General features: G+C 31.5%; 3 protein-coding genes across 3 annotated transcripts in view; 1 reads left to right on the plus strand and 2 right to left on the minus strand.

Moving 5' to 3' along the window:
• Positions 1-9319, minus strand: part of form3 (FH2 domain-containing protein formin 3) — a 30125-nt gene extending 20806 nt beyond the window's left edge. The window contains 1 exon segment of the mRNA XM_029321922.2: positions 8915-9319. The gene's annotated coding sequence lies outside the window, so the exon portion shown is untranslated.
• A 458-nt stretch (positions 9320-9777) lies between these two features.
• Positions 9778-13411, minus strand: Cdk8 (cyclin-dependent kinase 8). Its single transcript, XM_029321962.2, has 11 exons — positions 13155-13411; positions 12113-12215; positions 11910-12020; positions 11683-11823; positions 11400-11589; positions 11205-11319; positions 11027-11125; positions 10870-10942; positions 10690-10787; positions 10490-10595; positions 9778-10161 (listed from the first exon to the last, which is right to left on the minus strand). Exons 1-11 carry the CDS (start codon positions 13283-13285, stop codon positions 9961-9963), a joined length of 1368 nt encoding a protein of 455 aa, XP_029177795.2. The 5' UTR covers positions 13286-13411; the 3' UTR covers positions 9778-9960.
• Positions 13412-18041: 4630 nt separating this feature from the next.
• Sumo (Small ubiquitin like modifier) lies at positions 18042-19494 on the plus strand. The gene is made up of 3 exons (XM_029321970.1): positions 18042-18288; positions 18409-18534; positions 18803-19494. Exons 1-3 carry the CDS (start codon positions 18271-18273, stop codon positions 18935-18937), a joined length of 279 nt encoding a protein of 92 aa, XP_029177803.1. The 5' UTR covers positions 18042-18270; the 3' UTR covers positions 18938-19494.
• Positions 19495-19807: the final 313 nt, after the last annotated feature.

The following is a 19807-nucleotide window of genomic DNA, read 5'->3' on the forward strand; positions in this document are numbered from 1 at the left end:
AATCCAAATAGCAAACTGACGTCATTAAACGTCAAAGTGATGTTATTTTGACGTTTAATGACAGATCAATCTGATAAGGTTTCGCTCAATGTACTTGTAAAATCTAACAATATCGTAGACAATTTCCAAATAATAAACTGGCGTCATTAAACGTCAAAATGACGTCATTTTGACATTTAATGACAGATCAATCCGATAAGGGTTTGCCCGATGCACTTATAAAATCTGATATCATGGACAATTTTCAGATAACAAACTGACGTCATTAAACGTCAAAATGACGTTATGAAACGTCAAAATGACGTCATTTTGACATTTAATGACAGATCAATCCGATAAGGGTTTTCCCGATGCACTTATAAAATCTGATATCATAGACAATTCTCAGATAACAAACTGACGTCATTAAACGTCAAAATGGTGTCATTAAACGTCAAAATGACGTCATTTTGACATTTAATGACAGATCAATTCAATAATTTGCTCGATGTACGAGTAAAATTTGATAATATCATAGACAATTCCCAGATAACAAACCGACGTTATTAAACGTCAAAATGACGTCATTTTGGCGTTTAATGACATCAGTTTGGGAATTGTCTATAATTATCAGATTTTACAAGTACATTGGACAAACCCTTCTCGGATCGATCTGTTTTCATTCGTTTCTCTGGACATCACCTTGCCAAGGAATGATAATAAACCACCACGGATGAGACTAGAAAATTATAATTACGTAGCCGTATGAATTAAGCGCGCATCGCGCCAATTATGGACATCGGGGACGGGAACGGATGCGAAGGCACTTTTCTTCACCTCGCACATTCGCGTTTCTTGCGCAAAGACGCATATATATATATTTTTTTTTTTTTTTTTAAAGAAGAGAAAAAGAGAATCGCGGACCAGAGTGCGGATGTACGAAAAAAAATTGCATTCGGCAGGTTAGCGGTAGCCGTTGCGGTGATCGCTGCTAATTGTAAAGCAGGCGTAGGCAGACGTATGTATATGTATGTGTTTATGTATACACACGCACGTTCGTCACGCGTGTAAAGTAAAATGGCACTCCGGACGGTCGCGGGATACCATATCGGGCACCTTGTTGACCTCGCTTCTCTTCTCTCTCTTTCTTTCTCTCGTTCACCTGGCCCCTGATCGTTCTGTCCTCCTGCAGAGAGGCGCAACATCGTGATCTTTCGAAGGGAATTTCGGATGTCGCTCTTCAACTTCGTCACGCATCGGCAGAATATCTATGCGACTTAAATTTCGCGATTCCTGAGAAAAAATGACAAGGACGGCTTAGAACGGATTTCGCTATATTATGCGCGAGGAAGATTATACTGATGCAAGACGCCAGGGGCAGAAGCGGATTAATTAGTTGAGGAAACTTTATATGACTGCGCGGCTTGCTTTGTAAAAGGCAGTTTATCTTTTTTTTTTTTTTGCTTATCCCAGAATTCAGGGAGACTCGAGTAGAATAGAAATAATATGTAAAGATTGCACAAAGGATGATTAACATCATGGACGCAGTCGAACTGGTACCATATAAAGAGCGCGTTCTCCAGTTAAGTTCTCAGCTGCGTACATTCGCGCTTTATACCTCGAATTTAAGGCCGAATAAATTTCATGCCGTGTGAATTTAAATTTGATTCCTTTTACATAGAGAGAGATATATCGCGATATCTCGAATCAAACGCGGAATATAAGTAAAGAGTATTTCCGCATTTCTCGACGTAACTGCGCGAATTTATCCTTCTTTATCCGGATTTCGGTGATCCTGATATATTCTTGAGAGAATATTTCTTTTTTCCAGTTCAGTATTAAGAGAGGAACCGGTTCATCAAATATAAATCAGTCGGAATTCGATTGTCGAGTGTTCGAGGAGAAGTGCGAGTAGGCGGTTCTCCAGGAAGAATTATCTAAATAAAAGATAAAGATTAAGTCTGTACGTTTTTAAACGGGGAATAATAATAAATCAGAGGAAAAAAGAGAAGAGATATATACTTCAGCTTTGTATATTCCTTGAAGATTCGCCGATCTTTGGTCAATTCGTCAGAAAAGAAAGATTCGAAGAATCGGAGACATTCCGACGAAAGGATCAAAGAATCAAGAACCATCGATGGAATGCAAATATCGTGTATTTTGCGAAAACAAATTTGCATATAAAAATCGCTTTAATTACGACGAGCGTATTCAATGACAGACGTATAACGATATCAATTTATCTTTAACATTTACCGTATATGTTCCTGTACACTGAAAAATAAATTTATCGAATTCGAATATTTATTTCAATACTGCCTTATATAAATCATTTATTTCAAACTAATAATATTGATTTGATGTGAAAAAAATATTTATTCGATATAAGAAAATCTTTTTCAAACAAATAAAATATTTGTTTCGAACAAATGATTTATAAGGCAGTATTGAAATAAATATTTATTCATTTCTCTGATTAATATAAACCACAATAAAAAATATTAATATGTACATGGTAAATTTTATTATGTATACAGTAAAAAAATAATCAAACATATTTTATATCTTACTGTGGTAGATATTAATATTTTTTATAATGGTAAAAAAATATTAATCGAAAAGAAATTCATAAAATTCTGAAAACTTTAATATTGTCCCAGGATTAGCATGATTTTCAGGGTAAACTCTAAGGTGAAAATTCTCTCTGTGTAGGGTGAAATAAAATCGACCAAGAACGCGGAACACAATTTGCAATGTGTCTCGAAGCGTCGAGAGGCAGCTGCATTCGTCGACAAATCGTAAATCGCTTTGTTCGCCTGTTCACGCGGACCCGATATTTTCGCTGTCATCCCATTAACGGAAAAGGCAAAGTGCGAAGTGGTTAATGGACGGCCATGTACGGACGCAGACGACCGTGGATTTTCTCTCCCGTTCCCTCTTTTTTTTTTAATTTATTTATTTCGCTACCACCTCCTCAGCCGGTCCTCCAGCTTTTCGGGGAGGATCACAATTGCGCTTCTGAGCTTAGAAGGATCTTTATTTTTAATTCGAGCCCGTAAGGCAATGGCACGTTGACGATTAAAAAAAAAAAAAAAAAAAGAATCAGGCGAAGGTAGACATCGACGTCTCCATATAGGGCGCTAACCGGTGGAAGGCTTTTTTTAGATCCTAACCTGGGCCACTCGAAACTCTTACACGGGGTGGCCTTAACCTCGCGATGAATTTGGGAGAGTCGAAGGTTTACTTCTTCGTGCTAGTTTCGACAATTCGTATATATAATAACAGCGAAAAAATATCAGGATGGAATTTTCGATCCTTTTAATGTGTCTCTGACGTATTAATTTATATCAATATTATTTATATTAATTTATATTAAAATTAATATATTAATATTATACATAAATACGATGACCATAATTTCTAAGAGAAAATAAGGGACAAATTTTTGACAATTTTAGGGCCTTGCGATAAAGTGGAGATCGATAAAAAAACTAAATTAAGTTTTGGAAAAATTAATAAATTTAAAATACAGTTACTTGAAATAAAGGACGGATATAAACAATAAATAAGAAAAATTTTATCGAAATAATCGAATCGAAAACTTACACTGAACAAAAATTTATTGAATTTGAATAAGTATTTATTTCAATACTGCCAAATAAATCATCTATTTGCAGCTTATAATATTGATTTGATGTGAAAAATATTTATTTGATATAAGAAAATCCTTTTCAAGACAGATCAATATTTATTAGTTTCAAATAAATGATTTATTAGGCAGTATTGAAATAAATATTTATTAATTCAATAATTTTTTTGGATCAATAATATTATATCGGCGTGAAAAAGATTGGCTATATTCCGCGAATTCGCGTTTTCTTAATGATTGACGCGATTGAGATGAAGTCGCGTAACGGGAAACAGCATGCACTGGACTGTGCAACAGGTGGTTCTATACGTTGCTGGGACAACACGTGGTTTCACGCGCTGTCAACAGGCGATCAACCCAACACATGGTCGACAATGGCGCGAAAAGCTTCCCCATTCGTCGGGGATGATTAGCCGACAATGATTGATACAATAAATAATGATAAATAATTAATCGGGCGACCGACGCGTATATTCGAGGCGTATTTTCTCGTTCTCCCGTTGAAAGTCACGCATGTTTCTTACCGCGTGAAAGCACGACGACGATGGCATAACGCGATCGTCCTTGCCCGGAGCGAAATGAAATGCGCTAGATCTCGTTATATTTTTTTTTTCGTCGCACACGTGGAGAAACCGGGCGAGACCGATTTGCATCGACGATCATCCCGTCCGATGTTTACGTCCTTCGGACGCCAGATATCTGCATATTGAGCGATTTCGGTGACTGAACTGCGCTCGGATCCTCATTTTATCGGAAGAAAATCGAAATAGACGCGCGGAATTTTTTCTTGGAATTTATCCGGAAATTATAATAATTGCGAGACAATATGGCATTGGAATATCGTAAGAAAATCGAAATAGACACACGGAATTTTTTCTTCGAATTTATCCTGAAAAAAAATTATAATAATCGTGAGACAATATGGCATTGGAAGAATTTTATAAAAGTTTCTCCAATTAATATTTACCACAATAAAAAATATTAATACACTGAAAAAATCCATGTACTTTTATGTGGAAATTATTTGTCCAAAACTGGAAAAATTACTTAATTATCACTGTAATTTTTTCGCCGTATTTTTTAAAGTGAAAATACATATTAATATAAAATATATATAAAATTGTATGCAAAAATTACTTGTAATTTTAAATTTAGTATTTTTACTGTACTAGAATTTTATTTTATAAGCATTTATCTATTTTATTTATAACATTATTTTATAGCATTTATACGTTACTAGCATTTCGTATGTGTATAATTCCATGGTCAGAGGAATATTTTTAATCTTGAAAATATATAAGAACATATTTCATGTGAAATTACATCAAGATTACATAATCTGTAATCTTCTATATGGGTAGCAATACTGCACGATTATGCTGGTTGAAAAAGACCCAGCATAATGTCATTTCGCACAAATACTTTTTTCAGTGACGTACAGTAAAATTAATCGAACATATTTTATATTTTATTGTGGTAGATATTAATATTGTTATTGTGGTAAATATTAACTAGAGGAATTCTTCTTATACGATATTGTCCCACAATTACCATAATTTTCAGGATAAATTCTAAGAGAAAATTCTCTCTGTGCACCGTGAAAGTTGACAAGTAATAATGATAGTAAAATCGTTTTGCAAAATTCATCAGTTGCACGTTAACAGGTGTAACTTTATAAAACCTGACTTTTCTAACTTTTAGAATTTATTTGAAATTTAAAAGAACATGCAACATTATTTTTTCTAAGAAAACCAATCTTCAAGAAACTTGCTACAGAAATTATATGAAGCTAAATAACAAGAACTGTGTCAATAGTAATGTGGACTTTTGAGTGGATCCTTGACAAAACCCTGGAAAAATGTATCCTTGGGACATGGAAAGGAGGGACAGTAAAAGTCCACATTATTATTGACGCAGTTCTTAATATTTAGCCTTACATTACTTTTATGGCAAGTTTCATCACGTTTGATTTTCTTAGAAAAAAATGCGTACTTCTTTATTTGATGATTATAAATTGTTACATAAGCAAAAACAGGGGCAATACAAGTCGTGCGATTTTTCAACAATCATACAAATGGTAAGACCGAGAAAAATCCTCATGATTCCTATAATTGTATGTTATTAGACGTTGACGTTGGGTGAGTAATCGAAGACTGATATGTAAACGCGAGTCGCGATCGACACGCGGGGTAAAATCATCGATCATTCAATCCTTTTCATTCGGTACATATATTATTAAACATTATTAAAGCAATAAATGCAATTATATTTAATGCCACACTAAAAAAAATTATTAATTTCGAATAAATATTTATTCCAACTTATTTCAACCTGCTTTATAACGCAATAATGCTTTAGGCTTTATAAATCATTTGTTTTAAATTAATAATATTGATTGGTTTTAAAAAAATATTTATTCGATATAAGAAAATCCATTTCAAAACAGATAAATATTTGTTTCAAATAAATGATTTATAGGCAGTATTGAAATATTTTATAATTTAATAATTTTTTTCAGTGTAATAATAGATAAATTCAGTTTGGATATACATATATTCGAAATATTAATAAAAAATCATTAAAAGAGCAGGTGAATATATTTCGACAAAAATAACTAAAATTCAAAATTTCCCCTCTCCCCTTCACTAGGAATTAATTGCAAAATTTTTAATTTTGAACTACAATCATTTTCGTTCCAACTTTTTCTCACTTCCATATTTTGCTCTCACAATTTTTAGTTATCAATAATTACAAATAGCTAAAAAAAAATAATCTGTTTCACAAATCGATTACATCAACGTTATTTAATGTTGGCCTTTCATTTATATTCCACGTACTTTGAAAAGATGTGTGAAAAACGTAAATCTTGTTAATAAAACACGTCTTATATCGCGTTTGTCTGATTTTCTGTTGCCCAAAGGCAACACGATTCGATAGAGGATTAAGCTTGATTTGACTTTCCTTTTCCACTTCTATTATTATATATATACTTAGAGCTATATAATATAACATAATAGTGGAGACAGGCAATCATATATTCAGAATTAATCCTTTCAGACCGCGAGAGGGCGTAGCATTAAGCGTTTTTCCTTTAACATTTCGCTTGCATATGTCTCGATCCGAACTAAAAGCGAAATAAAGACGACGATATTAAATTGATATTTTCAGTGATATATCCTCGATTACTCTAGCTCTCGCAATCGAGAGCACGATTATCGCTCGCTCGCTCTGTTTCTAAATGCCACATTTGTTTACCGAGTAACAGGGCCGGCTTTAGCAAACGTGGTCTGGGAATTAATACATGTATGAGTGTGAATATGCGCTAAAAAAATTTATTGAATTCGAATAAGTATATTTATTTCAATACTGCCCAAGGAATTATTGATTTGAAACTAATAATATTGATTTGATATGAAAAATATTTATTTGATATAAGAAAATCTTTTTCAAAGCAAATAAAATATTTATTTATTTCAAATAAATGATTCGTTTGGGAGTATTCGAATAAATATTTATTAACTTAGTCATTTTTTTCAGTGTGTAATTTAAACTGGAGAGATCTAGAAAATATATTACTTGGAGAGTAATCTTAACGCAGAGTTTAATCTTGGAATTTGCTTTGAAAATTATAATAATCATGAGACAATGTGATGTTGGAAAAACTTTACAAGAGTTTCTCTTATTAACATTTACCATAATAAAAAATATTCATATCTACCATAATAAGATATAAAATGTGTTCGATTAATTTTACTATGGACATATTAATATTTTTTATTGTGGTAAATATTAATCCGAGAAACTCTTATAAAATTCTTCCAATACATTATTGTTCCATGATTAGCTCTTGATTTTCAGGGTAAATTCTAAGAGAAAATTCTCTCCGTATATTAAACAAATATAAGAGGTATGTGTTACTTTACAAAATCGTATTTAACAAAATAAAATTTGATGTTATTATGATTTTCGTAATAATAAAAATAAAATAAAACTTAAAAATATATGTTATTATTGATTCATAATAATAAAAGTGAAATATTGTATTTATATACATATGTTAATCATAATGCAAAATAATGAATATGTTAAAAATACTGGCATTTAATATTGATAAAACAAATGTGTTTGTCAATACTATTAAACGCTACATTAATTACATACACTGAAAAAAAATTTATTGAATTCGAATAAATACTTATTTCAATACTGCCTTATAAATCATTTATTTGGAACTAATAGTATTGAAAAAATATTTGATTTGAAAAAATATTTATTCGATATAAGAAAATCCTTTTCAAAACAGATAAATATTTATTAGTTTCAAATAAATGCTTTATAAGACAATATTGAATATTGAAATAAATATTTATTAATTTAATAATTTGTTTCAGTGTAGAAAATATTTAAAAAATACTTTGACATCTCTCTTTTTCAAGCAGATTAATGAAAATAATAATGAAATATGTAGAATGTGTGCGATGTGATGTGAAAATGATTTAGTGTGCGGTTTCTTGCACATATTTAACTACCAGCAATTACATATTAAATATATGTACTTAAAATAAACGAATATTTATATAATCAATGCAAGTTGCTAAGCAGAAATTAATTCGATTAATTTAATGCATGTCTGCAGATCAAATGCCAAATACCAGCGGCACTAATAATCGCTTATCGCTTAAGGAGACCGCACCTGTAGCAGATATTTCACGATATCCCTCTCAATCAATAACTGTCCTCGTGTGTCGCACGAGGAAAATATCAGGACCTCGAACGCGAACACGAGAGACATCATCTGCGCGAGTAAAAGGCATTGAAATCTCTATGCAGTCGGAGAATTGCATATAAATTTCTATGCAATCATACAACATAAATATCATATATTTATTATAGTATCTCGCATATTATTTTGATATTAAAGATATTGCACGATGTAATAATTATAGGCTAAGAAAGAGAGAGAGAATGCAATAATAATATTCAATCTTAAATATGTAAATACAATCTTAATTGCAATCTTCGATCGAATAGTTTAAATCATTTATTTCTTTTGGGGACCACACACGTTTCCTATATAACCTATATATATATCCCTTTTAAGCTTTAAATAAAATTGCTACCTGTCAAATGTTTTTTTTTTTTTTTTTTTTTTTTTTTCAGAAAAACTTGGAATTTTTTTCAATTTCTAAAATCGTTTTAAATTTCTCGCCAAAGTGTGTTCGCGAATAGTGAATGAAAAAAAAACTATCTTGCTCCAAATCGTCGCGAATGGAGATTCATTCTCACCTGCGTCGTCCTCTCATCGGATCAGCGCAACGACTCCCGGGGATCGATGGCTCATCCTGACAATCCGGAGCGGCACGCGCGCACGCACTTTTTTCACCGAGCAGCGATTCGCGGAAACTGCGTTTCAGGTGCCCGCGACGACGCGATCGCACGCGCGATTCGGCCCGCGCGCGTGCGCGATAGATCGAGATCCCCTTCCCTGCCCGAGTTTAATCGGCCGCCGACTTCGATCGCTCGCTCCCTCCCCCTACGAGTCCTTCCTTTCCGCCGAGAGCCTTTTCTCGTCTTCGTGACCATCATCGGCGTTCTTATACGATCGAGACCATGGGCGTCCGCAGGGGGGCAACGTTTGTCCCCCTTGAAATTAATTAAGCAATTAAGCATTGCTCTCATTTTGAATAAACACGGAAATTTAATTATTAGAAAACTGACATTAAAAAAATTAACAATTAAGAGAGAAAAATAAAAAAAAAGTTTAATCGTGACCCCCTGGAAAAAATTAATTTTTAACAAAAATAAAAATTACACTTGTTTGGAACAAACGCGGAAATTTATTTGCATATTTAAATTATAAAAAAAATTAATAAATAAAAATTAAATTAAAATAAAAATTTTTTAAATTTTAATCATGACCCCCTGGAAAAAAATTAATAGAAATAATTAAAAAAATTGTAATCATGCCTCCCTGGAAAAAAATTCTGCGAACGCCCATGACCGAGACTTTTTTATTGGCGCGTATACTGATAATCACGGCGGGAGGGATATACATATATTGATATGGGGGGTACAAAACGGAGACCAAAGGATGTGGAGAGAGATGTAAAAGCGGACGCGGAAACGAGAAGAAAATAATTCTCCGCATGTATATATATAAATAAAGTTGTATTATCATACTTACGGAATATACACGAATCACTGACCACTCTTGTCGACAATATGTTGATTAGTGAACTAAATTAATATGCATTTTTATCTGCGTAAGACAGTTTTAAGTTTTTTCGGTCTGATTCATGGTGTGTGATCGAGCGGATTAAGGGTCACGGAGATTAGAAACGTTGATGAAAGTTCGACGGCTGAGTCGGCTGAGCCGTCGAGTAAACCATCCCCGGCGGTTGCTGGTGGGTCATCGCGTGGCTCTGATGCTGATGGAATTCCGGAGCGCCGTGTGGCCCGTTCAGTCTCACCCGTTTCGCATTCTGTCCGTGATTGTGATCGCCGTTACCTTGTTGCTGTTGATTCTGCTGTTGCTATTTCACGAATACTCGGATGAGCAACAAGGCGATGTTAAAAGTTCAGTTTAATCCTCAACTACCATATAACCGATGGAGCTCAGATAACAGCAAAGTAGGCTTCACTCGCCTTTGCCATTGCAGGGTCGTTTAAAAAATCGAAACCATATTTTTAAAAAATTTGAAAACAATACGTAAATATATATATATATATATATATATATGTATATATTATTAAAAACTATATCTGTATTAATATGGTTATCTTATTATAGTAGTTGTGGCTTAAACCCTATGAAGTATATCACATACGAATGTTTTCGAGCTGTATCTCGGAAGTAATTACCGTTTGTTGTTGATTTTGCCTTGCTTTGTTTTCAGTCTTTTCTTCAGTATCGTCATCCGTGAGGAATTCCCTCTTGGGATAAGGGATAGGGCATCCGGCAAATATGCTAAGATCAAATAAATGTAATTTAGCAAGATTATTATTTAAAAGAATCTAAATTATTTTATTTGTATATAAAAAATATAGAACTAGATGCTTACTCCTGTGTTGGCAGTGGCTCCTCTTGGAAGTAGGCATCCTGCATAGAATGCTCTGATGTGATACGCTTATTTGGATCCATCATCAGTAACTTTTGTAACTAAAACAGAGTAATACAAGAAAGATTGCTTTTTTGTCCAGTACGTGTAACAAAATGTTTACGTTTCTCTTTTAATTCATACCAAATTAAATGCCTTGCTATCAGGTTTGATCTTATGCCGATCCATATATTTAGTAAGCGAACAGTTTGCATAGCTGAAAATGACAAAATCGATATTTAAAGATTTTGAATGAGATATCGATGGAAATACATTTTACAAAAACATATGACAAACTCACTTGGATCTTTTAAAATCTTTAAGTAACGTAGGGTGCTCTGGCATTTTCTTAATATCCTCCCAATCTTTCTCCAATGGAAATCCCATTACATTGAATATCCTAAACAAAAATTAGTTCATGTCATTTTCTATAATATGCAAAACATTTGTTTTGTACAAAATCGTAAATGTATCGTCACCTATCTAGTTGATCATGATGATATGGATTACTAGTCTTGATGTCCTCTTGTCTACAATGAAATATAGGTTCGGATGTTAAAAGTTCCGCGAATATACAGCCGATAGCCCATATATCTGAAATAGCGGAATAAATAATTCAATATGTATAATTTATACGAATTTAAAATAAAATGTCACACAAAAGTATTACGAACCTATAGCTTTCGTATAATGTCTGGCACCTAAAAGTAATTCCGGAGCTCTATACCAAAAGGTTACTACAACAGGATCTAAATCTGCCAGAGGTTTAAGAGGAGCGTTAAATAATCTAGCAAAGCCCATGTCGGCAATTTTCACACGTCCTCGCTCATTTCCTTCACCCATTACTAAAATATTTGCCGGTTTCTAAAACAAAGAAAATTAATTAATCTTTGATATAAATATAATAAAAATATAATAGAAATATACATCTCTTTAATTTGTGCTAGTAACACGTACCAAATCTCTATGAAGGACCCAGTTGGAATGTAAATAATGGATACCATCTAAAATTTGATACAATAAAGACTTGACCATGCCTTTCGGAACCATTACTGGCTTTTTATTAGCCTTTGCCGCTCTATGAAATTTAATTATATGCTGCAAATAAAATTAGCATGCTGTTACATATTTACATCACATATTACTGCACACTTTTATCTCTTGCATTAGGAATATAAACATACCCATAAATCGTGCTCGGCAAAGTCAAATAACAACCAAACTTTGCGGTCATTGTGAGAGACAAAGACACGAATAAGAGTAATGACATTGACATGTTTTAATTCCCTGAGTAACTAAAATAGAAAAGATTATATAAATCAAACTTCTTCTTTTGTAAGATGCAGACAAATATTGTTTGTTATTTAAGAGCAATGAGACAACTTACAGCAATTTCTCGACATGCAGACATTGAAAGTCCTGTACCCTCAATTTGCTTAAGGCCAAAATCTTTTGTATCAGGCCGAGACTTCAATTCACTATCCGGTACACTATAAAATTTACAAAATAGAATGCTTTTAACTGTATAATCATAATTTCAACAATTAAAAATAAAAAGGTATTAATCAAATATTCATTTCAAATAATTGTTTAAACAACTATGTAAAAAAACTGTCAATTAAAACTAGCTAGCTGAAAAATTAAAGTGTAATAAGTTTTATCATTTTGTTTGCATTATATTAATTATTTATAATTAAAAGAATTGTATTAACAATTGTTTGTAAAGATGAACAAAATAAATGATTAATAAATATAGAGTTTCTTCTTTATTGCTGCACTGATGAACTAATGCAATAAGTTAAAGTGAGACAAATATATTTTGTTTCACTCTAACTTACTGCAACAGTCTGCACTAGTTCACTAGTGCAACAATAAAGAACAAACCCATAGTTTTCTACTGTTCAAGAAATCTTAAATAAATCAATCAATAGAATAAAGCAGGTGCTTATATGGAAAGAAACTTTAAAATAGATTTATAGAAATTTTGAAGCCGAGTGAATCAACGATTTATATCATATAAATCCTCTCAAAGGATTAAAAATGATTAAATTATCAAACATGACAATTTAAATTCAATGATGAATATTTATCATAATCTTAAAAATAAATGACAAATCAGATCGATCAAATCCAAAATTAAAAAATTATCCTAAATGCAACGAGTGAGAGACAAAATAAACATACTTCTCGGTTGGTCGAGAAACCTTAAATAAAACTTGAAAGAAAAAAATCGATAGAACGAAGACGACAGATACTTTTGTGCAAAGAAATCCGACTCCGAAATGGATTTACATCGAGTTTTGGAGCGAATATCAATTTGCATCGTACAATCTGATACAGTTTGCGTAAACGCTCGAAGGAGGAATAATATTTAAGGAATAATATTATATTATATTTCGCGTTTTAGTGGCCAGGTTAGAGAGACTAACCCTTCTTTCCTACGAGCTTTGTATACGTGCCCGTAAGTGCCTCTTCCGACCTTGCATCCCTCGAACTCAAAGAGATCCTCGACCTTCGTGCGGTCTTTCTGTGTCTTCATCTTAAATTCATAATCCATCATGTTTAGCGTTATCGGTACGATTATCAACTATAAACAAACATTTTTAATAATAAGTGTGCACACAACACGAGCCCCGGAGCACACTACTAGCTCTCTGACATTACGCACGTCATCGCAAATCGCGCCCCATTAGTTCGAGCGAAGTGTCACCAGATGGCGCGACACCAGAGTCCCCTGTGGATATTTGCGGGAATAAGTCAGAGATTTGAATTGATTTTATACAATATATTTAGAAGGACAATTTATACGAGTTTACAGAAATATATACTTTGTAATATATATATATATATATATACACACATCTTTCTGTATCAAGACTCAACAATTGAAACAGATAACACGCTGTAAGGTAAAAAAAGTAAATATTTATCTGAATTTAAGAAAAAAAAATATTTGCATGTGACTCTAATCTCCTAGAGATAAAAGATTTATCCTAATTAAAGTGATAATTGTTTTAATCACAAAGCATTTACTGATAAAACATAGAATCTAGATATTAGTCTTGTAAACTAATTAGATTCTATAATTTGGCAGTGCACTGCTGTTCAGTGAAGAAATCAATATAGCATTCAATTTGCATTTGTACTAATATTCTGAGAAATTGTTATATTATTGCATCATTGAAAGTACGTTCTTAAGACTTTGTATAAATTTTTTTAAATAACTTCTCTATGATTGAATTATATTCCAGTGTAAATAAAATTAATAATTTTGTATATAGTTACAAAATTTTAGGATATCTCAGTTAAAATTCTTTAAGCCTGCATTTTCTATGTTGAATTACAACATTATAGAATTCAATAATATATCACACAATTTATACTTGTAATATATATCGAGATTGTCGAATTAGCTCTATTGTATATTTTATTTTAATTTTCAGTTCTGTAAGATCAATTTACTTCTTCCAATTTCTTATTTAATTCTAAAGTCTTCCAAACAAATCTTTTTTGTATCTTTCTCTCAAAATTCATTGAATTATTTTATAATGTTTATAATTATATGACAGGATGAATTCAATTTAACTTAGGTTGTGTTCCAAAACGTCCGAAATTTGCCGACGTAGAAAATCATATGCGTATCGCGCGAACGGTGAATTTCGGAACAAACCTGTAAAAGTTTGTGACAGAAACGGATTTTCACAAAATAATAACAAAATACAAAGACAATATACAGTTATTTCGTACGTTCACGAAAACCATACATTAACACAGGTATGTAATTTTAATTAAAGTAATCCAATAGAAATTATGTCGAAAATGCAAGGAATAATAAATGTTTTAATACGGTTATAATTGAAATATTACTAATAAGAAATCAATTTTCATTCATTTTTGTTTATCACGTTAAATGTTTAATTTGTTATGATTTGAAAGCGAAATTTCCCCTTTGTAAAAATTATAAATTTTTTACTTGTTCTTGTGGTACAATCTAATTAAAGTCGCCAACAATATACATATAATTAGAATAATATTTAGCTTGATGAATAAAAATATTTAACAAAGATATATTATTGCCTATAATACACAGAAATTTCTGTGTCATATGATATCAATCAAACTAGAAATATTAGTGAAAACATTGTTGGTGAAATTTTTATTAATAATTCTTATGTAATATTTCAATTTTTATATTTATATGACAATTAAAAAGAGTAAAATACCTTGTTTATTTGCTTTGCAGAAAATGCGTCGTGTTGCTTTTTCTCAGGAACAGCCCAAGCAAACCCGTCTCAGCATCGAAGAGCGAGTTAAAATTGTAGAACGGCTTGATAATGGAGAAAAAGGCATTGATCTTGCACGGGAATACAAGATATCCAGGTCAGCAATTACATTTATAAAGAAGTCCAGGGAACATCTGATAAAAAAAAGAAGTGCACTTATTATGTGTCAAGGACAAACATCTAAGAAGAGATGCACTGGTGTTGAAAATAGTCCTCTCGAGCAAGCCTTATATGAATGGTTTCTCGAAAGGAAAAGCATAGGGGAATCTGTTACAGGAACAATGTTGCAAGAGAAGGCAGTTGAGTTGAATAAAATGCTTAACGGAACTAATAATTTCAAAGGTACCAATGGTTTTATATCCAAATTTAAAAAAAGGCATAGCATTGGATCTTCAACAGGGGAAACTTCTGCAGGTAAAAGTGTGAGCACTTTTTGTCGAGAATTTGTAAAATATATTATAGATAACAAAATACCATTGGATAAAATTTATAATGCCAAAGAAACTGTATTCTATTGGAAAACATTGCCAAATAAAACTTTTGACACCAGCAGTGAAAATGAAGTTTCTGATGGAGAATCGGTAAAAAATAAGGTCACATTAATGGTGTGTACAAATGTGACAGGAAGTCACAAATTGCCTCTGTTAATTGTCGGACAAGATCATAACTGTCTCGAGAACATAAGATCATCGTCAGTCATATATACAAAACAGAACAATGCATGCATAGATAAACAGTTGATGTTGACATGGTATCAGGAAGTTTTTTTACCAGAAATTGAAGCAGTTCATAGTTCCAATATCGAACAATGTCTTCTTCTACTCAGTGATGTTCCCAATTATCCTTCAGTAGAAGAACTCAATTTAATTAGCGAACAATGTCAAGTAATTTGTCTACCATCTTATGCGACTTCGCTCATACCTATGGATCATGGAGTTATTGAAAAGCTGAAGAAGATATATAGAAAACATTTTCTAAGAGTAATACTTACAGCAGATACTGCAGAAGACGTCCAGAAGTTGTTGAAATCACTTGACGTACTTAAGTGTTGTCACTTAATAAGTGATGCGTGGGATGAAGTCATGGAAGTTGTCATAAGGAATAGCTGGAAAAATATTTTCCCTTTATATCTAGAAGAGCAGCTCGATTCAAGATTATTTTTAAGTATGGTAAATAAAATTCCTGAATATGACAATATTACATTAGAGGAGATTGATTTATGGTTAAACAGTGACAATGATAAACAAGAATGCCAAGAAGTGTTGGAGCAAGAAGTATTAGATCAAGAAGTATTAGACCAGGAAGTATTAGACCAAGAAATGTTGGATGAAGAACTAATCTTTGCGAAACATGGAGAAAATGACGAGGTTAACCAGAAAATAAACCAAGAAGTTGAAGAAGAGGAAGAAAACAATGAGTGTTTAAATGACAATGACTTTACGAATGATGAAGTTACAGCAAAGAGTGCACTTGATTCTATCATTACATTCTTGTTCTGGTATCAAACTCAAAATCAATGCTCGCCTGAAGATCGTCAGTATATACGAAAATTTACGAAACTTGCAATGGATGAGATTCTTTCAAATAATAAATAATTATATATATATATATATATATATATATATATATATATTCTGTAAAATATATTTTAAATGTTATAGATTGCTCATTGTCAGTCAATTTTTGCATTCATTGCAGTAATAAGATTTTTATCTTGTTGAAATATCATTCTATAACTGAACATACGTGATATTTAGAAAATCACTGATCTCTATGTATTTATGTATAATATTTGTTTTATCCTTTAGCTAAAAGTTAAAGCATAAACAATTATAATCTGTCTAATAAACAGTTTTATTATAATTTATATCATTATTATTATTATTTTATTATTATAATCATTATTTTTTATTACCTAAATAAATATTTAATAATTTTTATATATGAAATCAGCAGAGTGGGGTAATAACTAGTTAATTAGTTAAAAGTAAAAAAAGGTTAAATACCTTTTAACTTAGCTTAGTTAATTTAAAAAATGTATTAATTTTCAACTTCAACTAGTTATTTTTAATCTTAAACTTATTGACTTTTTCTTATATTAAATTTTTTTATCTCTAAATACCATATATATTATTGTTTTTTATAAGTTGTAAACGTATTTTTTTTTTAAATTAAAGTCTTATTAATTTTTATGTTCATTTGTCGTCAATTATTGTAATTACTAAAGCATATACTTCTATATAAAAATCAAAATTTCTTTGTTATTTGTTATTATAAATTTGAAAAAATTAACAAACAAAATTCTAATTTAATATAAATAATGTTTTTGAAAATTAACTTTTGATTTGAAAATTAACTTTAGTTAATTTAATCTTAGCGTAACTTTACCTGATACAATTTTTTGTACATGCAACTTTTAACTTATATATAATTAAATTAATTTTATAATCAATTAACTTTAACTTAACTTAGTTTTAAAAAATCATTAACTTATTCAACCCTGGAGATCAGTGAATGAATGTGTTCAAAAAATTTTTTAGGAAAACATAAACTCAGTATTTCACATGATTGGCTATCAAATAGAGAAATTGTCGAAGCTTTAAAAATGCTCTATTTGAAAGCCGATTGCGTGAAATTAATTTTACGTGTCTTCTGATTCGAGCATAAAATGACAGAAAATATAATAAATAATTTTTTTTTTAATTTTTAATTTTTTTTAAATTATTTATTTATTAGTAATATATTTATTTTTTAATATATATATATATATATTTTATTATTAATAGATTTATTTTTAATTTTTTATGCGAATCGGAAATTATAAATTATCTTCTTTTTTTCACAAACGAGACACTAGGAAAAAAATTCCCTAGACATGGAGAAAACGTCATTCGCCCGCTGACCAATCAATCTCTCGCTCTCGCAGAGAAGCTGCGATCAGATTGGCTGACGCATTCTGCGTGCAGAGCTTCGAATCTGAAATGAAAAAAAAAAAATTCTGAAATTTCACGTTACATACGTAGTTTATCTGTGTACAATTCGTCCTCCATGCAAGATGGCAACATCGTGATCGCCGTTTTGCGAAAGAAGCGGGATCGAGCGGGACTTTCCTCTGTGTGTGTTTATTTCCAGAGATCATTCGCACCTCGCACGTCAAAACGTGCAAATCAGCCGGCCGGTTCAGCGATCATCGATTTTCGCGACTCTCCCTGGTGATTTCCACTTTGTAATCGATTAGCTTCGCGTTTACCTGCGGCGTATCATGTCGGATGAGAAGAAGGTAACGCTTTCTAACACCCTAACCCTAACTTTGCGCCGACAATTATTTACATTTACGATGTTGTGTAGCGCGTCTCTCACGCCGATCGTTCTTTTTTTTTTCTTTTTTTTTTTTTTTTAGGAGACGAAGGCGGAATCGGAGCACATAAACCTGAAGGTGCTCGGCCAGGACAATGCGGTAGTGCAGTTTAAAATTAAGAAACACACACCTCTTCGGAAATTGATGAACGCATACTGCGACCGTGTAGTAAGTGTTCACTGATAATTTCTTCAAAGGTGTACTTTGGATTGTCAAATGTTATGCTGAAAATATTCAATTTATAAACGTTGATGTCTTTCATGTTTCAACAAGAACCTCGTTGATGTAAATGCTCTGAAATTTTATGAACTATAATATTCTACGATGTAGCTTTCTTATAATCTGTTGATAATAGTAATAATAATTTTAATATTTTTTAAATACTAGTAGTATTATTTTTTAAAGAATTAGTGAATGAGCTATTGTTGTCTTGTAGGGTTTGGCAATAGCGGCAGTAAGATTTAGATTTGATGGACAACCCATAAACGAATTAGACACACCTACGACACTGGAAATGGAAGAGGGAGATACAATAGAGGTATATCAACAGCAAACAGGTGGTTCGTGTTGAGACACAATTCATCACATTTGAAAAATGGACTAAATGAAATTTATTGTTCCAGTAGTGTTTATTTTTATCAGAATGTATGATTTATTTTTGGTTTATGTTTACTCCGCTCTGTAAGAATGAGGACTTCATCCTATCCTATAATATGCAGAAAATGTATAATGTGCAGATTTATTTATGTATAATTATTTTGTTTTTATTTCTTGATATCTGGATAAAATTATTTGTAACATGAAATAATTATCTGATATATGCTTTTATTATTTGAAGTCGCACATTATACATTTGTTTGAAGTCTTCAATCGTCATGGCTGTTTATTACTGGTTTGTATTAACACAATCCATTCAAGTACAATCATCTGTATTTTGTTTAGAAATACGAGCTTATATTATTGCTGACAGAAAAAAGAAAGAAAAAAAAAGAATATAATCACCGTTATTGTAAATTGCTATTACAAATCTCGAGATCTCGTGATTTCTTTTGTAAACATGATTAACATCACGCGAAATAACATTGTAACAATCCACAGCTTGACTTAATAAATTGTCATTTTTTTAGATATTCTCTTTTTATATTTATAAAATGTACAGAAGAATGAACATTATAGATTAGAATATATGCATTTTTATTATGAATAAAAACTTTCATCCGCAGAATTCTGATTTTCGTCTGCGTTTGATAAATCGATTTTGTATCTATAAAAAAAACTATAATTTCTGTGTTCACATTATTACTTTGTATATGAGCGAGAATAAACAGTCTGTTATCTTTTCTAAAAGAAATCTTCCATATTAATCGATATATTTATAATATTTTATATGATATTCTTGATTCGTCGCATATTTAGCAAGAAATAAATATAAAATAACTTG

Source organism: Nylanderia fulva, unplaced genomic scaffold (assembly GCF_048542155.1).
Source record: "Nylanderia fulva isolate GAGA-0341 unplaced genomic scaffold, ASM4854215v1 Scaffold32, whole genome shotgun sequence".
NCBI classification, from domain to species: Eukaryota; Metazoa; Arthropoda; class Insecta; order Hymenoptera; family Formicidae; genus Nylanderia; species Nylanderia fulva.